This window comes from Calypte anna, chromosome 1 (assembly GCF_003957555.1).
Source record: "Calypte anna isolate BGI_N300 chromosome 1, bCalAnn1_v1.p, whole genome shotgun sequence".
In the NCBI taxonomy this organism is placed as follows: Eukaryota; Metazoa; Chordata; class Aves; order Apodiformes; family Trochilidae; genus Calypte; species Calypte anna.
The window spans coordinates 126,268,191-126,281,971 of record NC_044244.1 but is presented as its reverse complement, the minus strand read 5'-3'; the positions used below and the strand labels follow the sequence as shown (position 1 = coordinate 126,281,971).

Here is a 13,781-nt window from a genome sequence, read left to right as displayed (position 1 = left end):
AGGGAGGAAGGAGAGGATAGTTTCCCTTGGCAGTTTGACTCATAATTTTTGCTGTGTCATTGAATCTGCATCCTTCATTAGTCCGAGAAGAATAGGTGGGAAAGAAACCTCTAGAGGGGTCTACTCTGACCTTCCTTCTCTTCAAGGGCCAATCGTAGTTAGACCTGTATGCTTTGAGTAACATCAGAGTATATAAAAAGTGTCAAAGCAACCATTTGGGATCAGTCCGAAAGTTCAAGAGTGAGTGAGCACAGAGGAACTCACCTGAGCAGAGCCCCTTGCTGTGAGCAGTCTGACACAGCTAATTCCCCTAATTCCCAGGCTCCTTCAGAGCCATGTGCCTGCAGGGTCTCGAACCCTCATGTGCTACACAGAGGAAGAATATGGTGTATGACACTGTCAAGTAGCTGGAAAAGCACTAAGGAGTGTCTGGAAATAAGGTCTTGGGTGCCAGAAACTGCTCATTTTGGAAAGGTAGAAGGGGCCGTAACATCCATGAGTGCTGTTTGGGGTAGAGATCAGGTGAGAACTGCTCACATGATGATTCAGAAAAAGATTCTGGACACTTCCAGGGCCTGTCTCAGAAGCTTGGCACATTTTCTGGAGAAAGCAAAATTTATGAAGAAACAAAACTGAATGCCAAATTTGTAGGCACTCATTTTTAAGGAATTCTGAGGTTTTATTTTGCCCTTCCTGCCTGAAGACCAGTGGCCATCCCTCAGTGTAGCCATCATTACTAGTCCCAAGTCTCATGGGGTAACCTCAGCCAGCAACTAAGCCTCATGCAGCTGTCAGCTCTCCTCTCTCCCCATGTGGGATGAGGAAGAGAATCAGAAGGGTAAAAGTGAGAAAACACATGGGTTGAGATAAAGACAGGTTAACAGGTAAAGCAAAAGCCATGCACACAACTAACACAAAGCAAGGAATTCCTTCCCCAGTTCCCATCAGCAGGCAGGTGTTCAGCCATCTCCAGGAAAGCCCCCTGGCTCCATCATGCATAACAGTGACTTGGGAAGATAAACCCCATCGTTCTGAACATCCCCTTTTCCTTCACCCTCAGCTCTGTATACTGAGCATGATGCCATCTGGTATGGGATATCCCCTGGGTCAGTGGGGTCAGCTGTCCCAGCTGTGTCTCCTCCACACTCCTTGTGCACCTGGACACAAGCAAAGCATGGCAAGTTGAAAAGTTGCTTTCTTAGCAGCCACAAAACTCATCAGTGTTCTCCTACCAAATCCCGTACTAAATCCAAACCACAACAGTACTGTAGCTGCTAAGAAGAAAATTGGCTCTGTCCCAGTTGAAACCAGGACACCAACTGAAGGTATGTGCTATTTATAGATCAGGAAAACAGTCTGTATTTTTTAAAGCTATGTGCCAAAAAGTACCATCATACTGATGCTAAAATGCTCTGGTACTGGAGGTGAATGTGCAAAATTTTCAGTTCTGTGCCATTTGCCTGATGTACTTTTCTGACACAGGTGCATCAGGAATAATATGTTTTCTAAGCACATTTTTAGCATTCCCTTTAGGGCCTTGGAAAGAAGGATTATTGGCCATCATCAATCAAAGGAAAAGGATACAGAGAAAAGGCTACTATTTAAAATTGAGTTCATAATTTCCAAGCTTTGGATTTCTTCATTATTTTTCATTCTAGGCAGGAGATTACACAGAAGAGGGAACAAGTTCAGTTTGTTTGATGGAGAATTAGGGAAATAAACTTATGTTGTATTGCAGAAATGCAGCATTATGTTTATACAGCATAAGAAATTACAATTTTGACTTTGTGTAATGCTGAACACTCTGCAACTTCCATTAATTTCACTTAAAGCTGTGAAGATTCAGAACTTGGAAAAATTCAAGCCCTGGCCACTCGACTTCTAAATCCTTTACTGTTACCCTTACAAGATTTTCTTCTCTGTAAATCATCTAGCATTTTCCAGTTTAGTGGAAAGCATTTGGGAAAAACTTGTGTTTTTTTTCTAAAGGAACATTTTCCTAGAGACATTGTGATGCATGCAAGCTTGCCATATTAGAAAACAGAATGTCTATTTGTCACTCTGATTATTAACTGTATTAGGGAAAAACAATTCCTTCTTTTGCACCTTCTGCTAGGTAGCATTAATACTCAATTGGCTGATTAAGTGTGATGTGACCTCTGAAGACTGGGGTAACTGCAGAGGATGATAAATATCCATCAAGAGATGCAATAGGCACAGCATTTTGTGCTCATGGCCAAAGACTTGAGGACTCTCTGCTATTTCCTGTATGAAACTGAAGTTTCCTTTCAGATAATTTGTGGACAATTTAGAGTTTACTGCAAAACTCAGTAAGCTGTGCATGCTGACGTTTGTAGCAACGCAGTGATTTATCATCATTTAAGAATATGGCTCAATGTTTCCATAGAAACTAAGGAAGATGTAAAAGAGTAAGCAAGTAAGCAAGAGAAAGACATGGTCTTAAAGAAAGAAAAACACTGGTACAGACATCATTATGACCTGCTGTAGAATTATTTTTTTTTTCTTTTGTGATCTTGTCTGATGTATCTGTGTAGTTCTTCAGATTATTCCTGTAAAACAAAAATTCTTCACATGCTACCCAAATCACATTGGTTGTCAGTGTGGTGACAAGTATTATTCTTCAGCGAGTGACAAGATATAGTTATGTATAAAGCTCTTTGAACACTTGTAGGGTTTTTCTCTTCTGTGGAGCAAAAAAACAGGTTACAGATGCCTGAATTATTTGAAGCTATTTTTTTCCTCTTTCACAAAAATTGAAAACAGAAAACTAGCTCCAGTCAAATAAACTGGCTCTGGAACACACCTGTGTGTCCTGGCTGCTAAGGGAAAGGGGAGTGACACCCACCTCTGCTACCTGTAATTGTGTTTTTAGCAGGAACTGCAAAGGTAAAATTTTTGGAAACATAAACCCAAATCATTTTGCATTCTTGAAAACTTTTTTTCCCTCCAGTGTTTTAGTTGTACTGAAATGCATTGAAGAATTATGTTCAAACTTATTATTTGTTCCCTGAAATTGTACTTATAATTACCAGTAAAATGTGGTTGACTTCTGCTTTCCATTGTATGTGAGAGTAATTTGGGAAACACAAAATGACTTGTCTATCAGTTGGTGATTTAATGTCCTCCAGAACCCAGGGACACAGGAGCAGAAGGCAGCTCTGCCTTTTGTGTTCTGGCTGCTCCCAGCCTTCTCCTTCCTGCTGGTGTTGTGTTTGTAAGGAGTATCTGCTGCTGCTGCCACTCATTATCATCACTGATGAGCCAATGCCGCAGAAAAACCAGGATTTTTCTTTTTTGTATGAGTCTGACATCATCATCAACGTGTCATCAACCCGTGTCTGTGTCCTATGGCCACCGGGTGTCACTGCAGCTCCGTGTAACTAGCGGGGAAAAACTGGGATGATTAGTTAGGTAGTGAGAGGATTCTAAGGATAATTTTATTCTTCATGTTTGGATTGCTAATAAATGACCACATTGAGAGCCCGATTCTGTTAAGTCCCTAAATCAGAGTTTGGCATCCTTACTATTTCTGTACTGAAACCATCCTTCTAAAAGGCTGCTGTACTGTCACTAGTGAATCTTAAGGAAAACATACGTATCCTCCTCCTCTCCTACCCCTGAAATACACAGTGTGGATTGAGACCTGCAGATTTTTTTTTAGAGGCCCTGCATGAAGCCCTGCTTGTCCCACTCAAATGGTGCACCTGCCTGGGACAGGATCAAACCTCTGCATCTATTATGCCTTCCCTGTTTGGCAATCAGTCATTCAGGATATAAATTACAATATTTAAAATAAATATTTTGTATATATACTTAATACATTTAAAATAAAAGCTCAGCTGGTGTGGTTGTATCTTTGAAAACTCTGAACTGCATTCAGTGGTTTGGTATATTTGTGCTTGCATTGCAACTGCATCCCCAGATCATGTTTTTTTCCTCTGTCATTGTAGCTAAACATATTTTCCATTGCAACCTGATATTTTTTAATGCCATTGTTTCTTTTTCTGCATTTCCCTTCCCAGGCACGTTAGCTGGAGTGATAGATTTAGCTGTGGATTGGATGACAGACCTGAAGGAGGGTGTCTGCCTGTCTGCCTTCTGGTACAGTCACGAGCAGTGCTGCTGGACCTCTAATGAAACCACATTCGATGACAGGGACAAATGTCCCCAGTGGCAGAAATGGTCTGAACTTCTTGTAAGCCAGTCTGAGGTACGGGAGACCTGATTAGGCTGGGGTCACAGCAGGTCAGGGAATGCCCTTTTTTCATACTTGCTGACGTTGCCTCCAGAGACTTCATCTGAAAGAGAAAATAATGAACTGAGAGTCTTGCAACAAAAAAGAGGAAAAAAAAGGCATTTGTGCATGCAGTATCTGCTTAACGTGGGAATGGTCCCATTGTTTCAGTGTCTTGTGTGATGGAAACTGGAAAACTGTGGGGTTGCTCTCTCTTTCTGTCAGTATTAGACCAGAAGTGTTTCATAGCACTCATAACATAATCACCAAGGGACCTGAGCTGTGAGCCATTTCTGGTTTCATTTAAACGCAGTTTTATGGGACAAAAAGCCATGATCCCTGACAAATGCATTTAAGAGGAAATTTTGAGGATTGGAGGTGTTTTTAATGTATTCAAATGCACTGAGTGACAGTGGGAGCTGTATAAGAGCTGCTTGCTATGCTCTTGCAATCAGTTTCTCTATCAGGTAGCAAATTATTTAGGTTGTGCCAGAAGCTCAGGAAATAATGGGCTGAGACTGTCAAAGTGAAAATTTTGTGGGGAGAGGGAAAAAGCTGATCTGAACTGACATGAAACTTGTATTTTAGGAACCTTTTTTTAGTACTTTAAATACAAAGAATACTGTTTCAGGGAAAAGCAGGTGAAAGACTTGTTTTCAAGACATCAGAAGTCTTTCTATATTCCTTTTAGCCAATGATATTTTATAAAAGATATTAGAAGCTAAGCTACACAACAGATTGAATAATATTGATCCCTTCACAAATATTTGCCCAAATTTGGGGGCAGAAATATTGTCTTGAATCCCCCCTTCATTTCTGCAGGTGACTATGACAAAAATTGAATGTGACAAGGAGGTGGGATGAATGTGGCTGTGAAGAGAGCTGGCTTAAAAATATGGTAATGCAGATTGGTCAATAATAGGAGAAAAATTGTATTATTCTATGGGAGAAAACATCTACAGCCAGGCAATTCAAAAATGGGTGATCTCAGAAGATTTTCTCATATTTTTCCCTAGTGTAGAGGTATCTGGTCCTGCAGAAAGCATTTGAGAGCACCTTCATGGCCATACAAGTTTGTCATTTATGCTGCTTCAGTGCTTCTTTACAAGTAGTACTACATGAGAGCCTCTGTGAATATGTATAGCCCAATTTTCCATAGCTCTAATTAACCATAGTGAAAGTAGTGGTGTTCCTGAATATTCCCACCATTTGATCTCTCTGCACAGTTGCCAGTCCACCATGCCAAGCTTCCCTTTGCCAGAGGTTTGGTAGGGTCCTCAACAGCTGGTTTGGGTGGTTGTGTCTTTGTAACAGTGAAGAAATATTACCCTGGTATAAAGTTGCAGAACTGGAGATGATGTTGTAATTTAAGAGAACAAAAAAAATGTGGGAAGGGTATAAAGAGGAGAATGTTACAATTGTTATGGGATTTGGAAATCCTGTGCATGTGTTTGACATTCTGTTACTCTGAAAGGCTGAGATATATGAGCACAGCATATCCTTGAGAAAATTTATTGCTTTCACCTGCTACTCGAAATCAGCAGTCACAGAAGTGGTATGCTGGGGCTGAAAAGAAAGGTAATAGCTAGGTGGGCACTGTGAAACTTCACATTTTTTGGTCCTTTGTAATCACAGATAACTAAATCAGACATTTTTGAGGACTAAGATTTAAGTCAGTTTTTCCTTGTGGTTTTGCTAGTTTATGGCTTTGATAAACCCTGAGAATTGTGATGTTTCTTTTGGCATGTCTTGAAAAATGCCTTTATTCTAGTCTTCCCATAAAATGGGTGCAGAGTCTTGATATAAATTATTGTGGAAAGCATAATAGAACATCTAAAACATACCAGGTTGTTTCCTTCCCTAATCACTGTTTTGTAGTCTGATGATAACCTTCATCCCTTTGGTCCTGAACTGCTTCCAAAGAGCAGGTGAAGAGTTTTTTTGATGCAAGAGAGACTGAAAACATAGAATTCACAGGAGGAGTAGGTGTGTTAAAGCATGTTAGATGCCATCCACTTCAGCTATATCTCTAGCCCATTTGGTCATCCAGAGCTTCCCTGTTCTACAGCTCCATGTTGGTCCTAGCTTCCACTTCAATAGAGCTGAGGACCACGTTTCTGGTGCTTCACATCTATTCAAAGCAGAGGAAAGGGCCCTGCATCCATTATGGCTCCTGATACTGGATCCAGCAATGGACCAGACTGCCATCCCAGGGCTTCTGGATCTCCTGTCATGAAGCTGACACCTGTGAGACAAGGAAGCCCCTCTATACCTGGAACCCACTTCCCAGTCAGTAGCGTTCACCTGAGGGAGCCTGCAAGCTGTGAGATCCCAATTCAAGCTAAAATAGAGTGCTTAGCCTGTGGAGAAAACAAGCATTGTCCACCCATGGATGGCATCCCAAGGGGTGTGTTTTATTTCAGTATTCTTAGTTTGTGAGAGTTATTTTCAGCTGTGCTCCATTGGTACCTAAATTGGGCTGATGCCAGATCTGAAATACTCCTAGGTCTTGGAAATGCAAGATTTTGCTCATTTCCACTGCATGCTTCATTACTATTGCTGCCAGGGTGAGTCTTATGAAAGTCTTAGTGGAAAAAGTCTTAGCAGGACTGTCTTCTGCTGATGAGCATTTTTGGTCTCTGATTCCCATGTACGTGCTTAAGACTTTTACTGATTCTGAGCCTTAGTAATGGCATGTAATGAATGAGAAATGAGCCATTTGCTGCACTGAGTTACTACTACTTCACTTCCCAAAGATTTTCTTATTATTAATGATTAAAATGCAGAATGCCAGATCTCTGGAAAATGTAACAATGAGAGTTGTCCCAAGGGATAAGACTGAACTGATCACACAGGCTCTTCTAGGGTCCTGCCACAGTGCTGTTGGTGCATGTGTGATTGCAGTAATGAGCTGACATAGTTTTCATGTGATTTCTGAAATGTGGAAGAGGAAGTAAAAACAAACAAAGTTAATTTGAGCCTAGTGAATTTAAAAGCAAAACTGCAGCTTTCACTCAACATGGTAGGGCCAAGTTGCTGTAATGGTGTTGGTCTTCTTTGGAGTTACTCCAGGTTCACACTGACAGGAGAATTTCGCCCTCAGGCAACATATCCAGAGTTTTCTCTAGAGGAAGAGTAAATATTGCCATAGCTGTTTGTAATTGAAAGCACTAGGAGAAGACATTAATGAGGAAACGAGACTGTCTTCAGCTGTAGCAACAAAGATCCATGGTTACAAGAGATGAATGTCAATCACTGTAAGTGTGGGATCCATGACTACTTAGTCTCAAGACACTGGGGGATGGCATCATATTGCTCTTCTACTGTTATCAACAAATCCATCTGCTAACTTCAGCAAGCACAAGAGGACCTTAATAAAATTGCCCTTCTTCCAAATAAATCCATGAGGAAAGGGGCAGTGGCTCCCTTACCATCTTTTCAATTGGACAGAGGCTTGGAAAATGAGGCTGGCAAGCATTTGTACTGTTAAAGGTTGATTCCTTCCAGGATTCTGAGCTTTTTATGACTGGGAACTGGGCCTGGCCAGCTTTGTTAACTGATTAATGCCTGTTTTCCTACTTGATTTATCATAATGTTGATATCCAGGCTGCTGTCCTCCAGAGCAAAGGCAGGGGCCCTGATGTTCTTGAGTAGCTGCGATTGCATCCGGTAGGAAGAGTTCACTTAGAGGTGAAGGATTTGTACCAATTCATGAACTGAGGTTCATCTTGTTTTTCATTCTGCAGTGTCATGTTGTTAGAGGAAACCATTTGAAGGCTTAGGCTCCTGGTAATCAGTCTGATGCCTCTGACGAGATTCTCTATTGTCCTTGTAGTTGGGGGTTTTTAAATTAATCTAAAAATTATGCTTATAGAGGGAGGGTCATTCTCAGGCAGATTTTAACAACAGTTTTGATTTGACCATTGGAGACAGGTATCAAGCTTGAAGGTCACTCCTGCCTGTTCTTTCACTATGGCACTGCACAGTCAATTGTTGCTAATGATCAATAGCATTTCCATTCTCAGCAAGCTATTCAGCTTGAAGACAGGTTATTACTGACTGGAATGCTTTTAAAAGTATCGGGGACAAAAGGACTGAGATGTGTCTGAGTGGGATCTGCCAAGCTACTGTGTTTTCAACTGATTTTCAACCCTATCATAGATAGCATCACATGGGAGGAAATTATTTATTTATGATTTTACCCTCCCTCTTTGTGAATTGAATTGGCTACTGACATACACAGGGATATTGTTTGAAAAAATCACCACCTTCATGGAGACCTGACCTTCAAATACCAGCCCTCAGGAATAGATGCATCTGGTTCTCGTTCCCTGTCATCTACCATGGGATGAAACAGCAGGTTCCTTCCTGCAGTGCATTTTTTAATAACAATTATCTTTGCCCTTATGACAGACTTGTTTAACATTTTGGGAGTTTTTGAGGTTGATTTTTAAGTGCATGAAAGATGCTCTGTTTAAGTCTTTGGGTCCCTTGCCAACAGACTGTATGGACTGCATTGAGTATGTATGCTATGAGTAATAAAGGTGTTGGAGTATATAAGGCCATTTGTCCCACCTGGGAAAAATTAGCAGCTAGCATGTGAATGAAAAGACCAGAATGATCCCTAAAAGGCCATCATGATCCCTAGAAGAAGCATGAGTTTTACCAACTTGCATTTATCTAACAATGTTTGTTACTGTTATTTTTCTAGGGCGCAAGTGCTTACATTCTAAACTATTTTCTATACATTATGTGGGCTCTGTGTTTTGCTTTCCTGGCAGTCTCCCTGGTCAGAGTGTTTGCTCCCTATGCCTGTGGTTCTGGAATCCCAGAGGTGAGTATCTGTTTGTCCATGAATGTTCAAAAAACAAACCAAAAGATAATTTCCCACCTCTTCCCTTTCCAGAATTGTACTATGAGGTAGCACAGCTACATAGGAACTGTAGAGTTCCTAACAAGAGTCTTTGCATCTCATCTGCCTTCATCCCTTTGTCTAGCATGCCTTTGTGGTGCTAATCTAAATTTTTCATAGTAGAAAATGTTTAAATGCCACTGTGACAGGCAAATGTACGTACTTCTTCACTGCCAGAGCTTGAATTAAAATTCAGCAGCTCCCACTCTTCACTTTATGAAATCCAACTTTTTGTGGCTGAAGCACATACTCCCTAGGAAATTATGTAGAATTTTCCTTGGATGAAATTACTTGGGCCAGTTACAAAAACAGTCATCTTCTAGGTTAGGATTTAAATAAAACCAAAATAAAATGAAGAGGGAGGGCTGCAAAACTAAGGTTTCCTAAGCTACTAAAGATGTGATATACCCATCATTTGGGATGCCTGAAAAGAGTCTGTCTGTCCATCTTCTGCAAATTGTGTCCTCATATACCATGTCATGCTGACATGACAGAATTATGGCAACCAAAACCTCTAGTTGGTTTTCACTATTTTACATATTGAGCCTCAGTCCCTACTTATGTTTAAATTAAGAACTCTGTAATTCAAAGAGTATAGCTACTAAATTTTTTTAAAACCATGGTAGTCTTTTGTTAAAAGTGCTATAGAACCACAGTGATTATTATGTTGAAATCTGGCAGACAGAATCAACAGCCCAAATCTTAGAAATCTTGGCATACTTATTTAATTCGTTTGCTGGGAAGAACATTCAAATATTTCATAAACAATCAGGAAAAAAGCAGCGTAAATAATTTGAAATATTTAAATCATTACCATCTCTCAAAGTAGTCACATGTGTGTTTGTTACATATTCAATATAAGTGGTTTTTAGAAGTTTTCATAGCTAACTGTAAATCTAGTTTCCAAGTAGTAAAATATCTCATGGGAGGTGGTGCTCAGCTCCAGTTCATTTCCAGGGCTGGAGTCCAACCCCAAATCCCACCCTACAGCCTGTGTGCCATGCACATGCATTGTGCTCTATTCTACCCACTCACATGCAAAATTAAGAGGCAATGTGTAAAAATAAGTTCTCTTGGACTTTCTTGTTTCATAATACTTGCATGCTTTTATGGCATGGCCATTCCAAATATTTAGAAATTTTATTTTTCTTGTTTAACTGGGGTGAATGTGTGGTTGTTTATTTGCTTTTTTCTGCCTTATTAAAGTTGGGTCTAGTTTAACTCTGATCCTATAAGCCATGGAGACATGTAACAGTTTCATATTTCTATTGATCTCTGTCAGACTCCTTACTGACACGGGGGACCACCCATAAGAACACTTGAAGTGTGGTCTGTTTAACAACAGCGCAGCTGTCACTGCAGAAATGTTGCCCTGCCTACAGCTTCTTTCTCTCCATCACAGTCCCTTTCCAAGCAGTTTGCAATTTTTATTTGTATTTTTTAACTCTGTTGGGGCTTAACTCCATTTGCAAGTTCAGAGTAGAAAAGGTTTCTTCAGCTCTTCAACATGTTCTTCCTGCTTTCCAGATAAAAACCATCTTGAGTGGGTTCATTATTAGGGGCTACCTGGGAAAATGGACACTTTTAATCAAAACAGTCACCTTGGTTCTGGTGGTATCTTCAGGCCTCAGCCTTGGGAAAGAGGGGCCATTGGTCCACGTGGCCTGTTGCTGCGGGAACTTCTTCAGCAGCCTTTTCTCAAAGTACAGCAAGAATGAAGGAAAGAGGAGAGAGGTGAGGTTGGCTCAGATCATCTCTAATTTCCCTGTCCAGATACTCAGTCTTTCAAAGGACTCATGCCTTGTATGTAAATATTTGTTTTGTAGGTGCTTTCAGCTGCAGCTGCTGCAGGAGTTTCTGTTGCCTTTGGGGCCCCAATTGGAGGTGTGCTTTTTAGTCTGGAAGAGGTGAGACTTGGCAGTTCACTTGATGCCTTTTCTTTTTTTTTTTTTTTTTTTATTCCTCTTTAGTATTCAGATACTTATGTCCTGGTTTGGGCCAGGATAAAGGTGATTTTCTGTCTTGTACAGAAGTGATTTTCTGTCTTGTACTTAGCTTTCAGCTAAGTCTCTCGTAAGTCTCTTGTAAGAGACAACCATGACAACTTATATGATTCTTTTTTTCCTAAAGCAAAAAGTCATCTTTAATTTCTATTAATAGGAAATAAGCAGGTAATTTAGCACAAATTGAGTAAAGGAAGAGGACTGGTTTCATGGAAACAAACAAAATTATTTAATCTGGAAACATCACTGTGTTGAGTTTTTTCCAGCTTTCAGCTTTTCAGCATGGGCCAAGCACCTATCTTATGGTCTCTAGCCAGTAACTTTGAATTTCAGTTTATTGATTTTTTTTCACTGGTTGCTGCTCCATATCTGTAATCTGAAAATGCCTTTTTTGATACCTTTGTAAGGAGAGGTGTTCCCAGTAAAGCCAGACACAGAATCAGAGATGAAACACATGCCAGCAGCCTACTGCGTGCGGTGCTCCAGTGAATAATTAAAGCAGACGCCCTCCGTCACTCTCAGTGAAGTGTTTATAGTCTCTGCTTGGTTTTAGGTCAGCTACTACTTTCCTCTCAAAACCCTCTGGAGGTCGTTTTTTGCTGCACTCGTGGCTGCCTTCACGCTGAGGTCCATCAATCCTTTTGGCAACAGCCGGCTGGTCTTGTTCTACGTGGAGTACCACACCCCCTGGTACATGGCTGAGCTCTTCCCCTTCATCCTCCTCGGCGTCTTCGGTGGCCTCTGGGGGACCCTCTTTATCCGATGCAACATCGCCTGGTGCAGGAGGAGAAAAACCACCAGACTGGGGAAATACCCAGTGCTGGAGGTGATAGTGATAACAGCCATCACTGCCATCATCGCCTACCCCAACCCCTACACCCGGAGGAGCACAAGTGAGCTCATCTCGGAGCTCTTCAATGACTGCGGGGCCCTGGAGTCCTCCCAGCTCTGCGATTACATCAATGACCCAAACATGACCCGCCCTGTGGATGACATCCCTGACAGACCTGCTGGCCCCGGAGTCTACACTGCCATGTGGCAGCTTGCCTTGGCTTTGGTGTTTAAAATTGTCATCACGATATTCACTTTCGGCATGAAGGTAAACTGGGCACAGGCACAGAAGCTGTTGTGAGCTCACAACATGGGGGGCTGGGGTCTGCCTGGCAGGGTTTGTGTGTCTCTGAACAACACCCAGCAGGGGTAGCTGACATGTCTGCTGCTTCACCCACCCACCAGCACCTTGCTCTGCTGGCCCCTGTTGCAGTTAAAAGGGTTTGGCCCTGCTTTTCCACCTTCTAATCATCTGCAGCTTTATTAAGTGAGAAAGTGATCTGGGTGTGAATTTAAAGTCTTGCCAATGAGGAAATTCAAGATGATTCCCACTTCAGCTGTCTTTCAGCTCTCTCAGGGTTATGGACTGTTTACATTGTTGTTTGTCTGGTTGGATTTATAGGTCTTAACATGCCTCAAGGTAGCTATGCTCAGGGAAGTAATAGCTTTGAATTTACTGATGTACACATAGGAGTAGATGAAAAGTTGTATTTTTAAAATTTTAATGCGCTGTAGCCTGGAATAAAAAAGTGTGAGGGCTGATAGATGCATGATTTGATTATTCTGAATTTGCAACTTTTTCTTTCCCTCCCTCCTCCTCCTCATAACTGAGTGATGAAAGGTCCAGGAACAATTTAATCAAGTTTTCAATATATAAAAAACCTGCTTGTGATAAGTTTTATATATATGATTGTTAAAACCCATGTAAAATACATATCTCTCTGCCTACAGCTCCCATTATCTGAACATTTGGTTTTGGATCTGATTTCAGCAGAGAATGGGAAGTTTTTCTGAGTTATGCATTATATTTTTTGTCACACTAAAAACTAAAGCCATGTCATCTTTCTCTTAAAACTGAGCTGGAATTTTAGAATACCTGTTACCCCCAAAACAATAGGAAGTTGTTGGTGTTTTGCTTTTCTTTCGTGTTTTGTCTATTTGGAACGTTCCTGATGACAAGAACTACTTAATGGAAGAAAGTCACTTCGGACCAGTGACTGAGCCCTGGTGGTTTCCTAAGCACAAAGAAGGAGTAGGAGTTTATGAGCACAGGTGTAATATTTCTGGAGGAGGATCCGAAATGAGATGCCCTTCACTGCAGAAAGTGATTTGTGGTTCTGTTGGCAGCCAGTTGCTGCTATGCTTGTTCATTTGGTTAAAAACTTGTGAGCTTGTTTCTCTGATATGTGGTTATTTATTCTATATATTTTTAAATCATTAGAAGCAGTTGACAGTTTCAAGTATTCTTGAAAAGAACAGATAAAATAGCTTTACCCATCAAATCTAGAAGGCCTAATTCAACTCTACCAACAGCATTAATGCCACATGGTGGGGAAGACAGCTCCTGTTGTTATCAGCCCTAATAGCCCTGGGCCATGCCAAAGTTGTTAGCTGGGTTGTCTAGGAAGCTCAAGGTGTATTTTAAGAACTAAAAACATAAAACAACCTTTCCTCTCTAAAACCAGCAAAAAACTCCAAGCAACCCTTTGCAATAAGTGTCTCTTCTCCACCAGGAAATTTGTCTCCCAACTTGGCAGGTGCACTTGACATCTAAGAGGAA

The 13,781-nt window shown here is 41.0% G+C and overlaps 1 protein-coding gene across 2 annotated transcripts in view; it reads left to right on the top strand.

The window, feature by feature from the left end:
- CLCN4 (chloride voltage-gated channel 4) overlaps nucleotides 1–13,781 on the top strand; it is a 45,194-nt gene that overhangs the window by 16,785 nt on the left and 14,628 nt on the right. For both annotated transcript variants that reach the window (XM_030455109.1, XM_008494754.2), the window contains exons 4-8: nucleotides 4,044–4,231; nucleotides 8,967–9,089; nucleotides 10,695–10,901; nucleotides 10,994–11,074; nucleotides 11,724–12,269. In XM_030455109.1, the coding sequence (XP_030310969.1) occupies nucleotides 4,044–4,231; nucleotides 8,967–9,089; nucleotides 10,695–10,901; nucleotides 10,994–11,074; nucleotides 11,724–12,269 (1,145 nt within the window). The remainder of the gene's footprint in view (nucleotides 1–4,043; nucleotides 4,232–8,966; nucleotides 9,090–10,694; nucleotides 10,902–10,993; nucleotides 11,075–11,723; nucleotides 12,270–13,781) is intronic.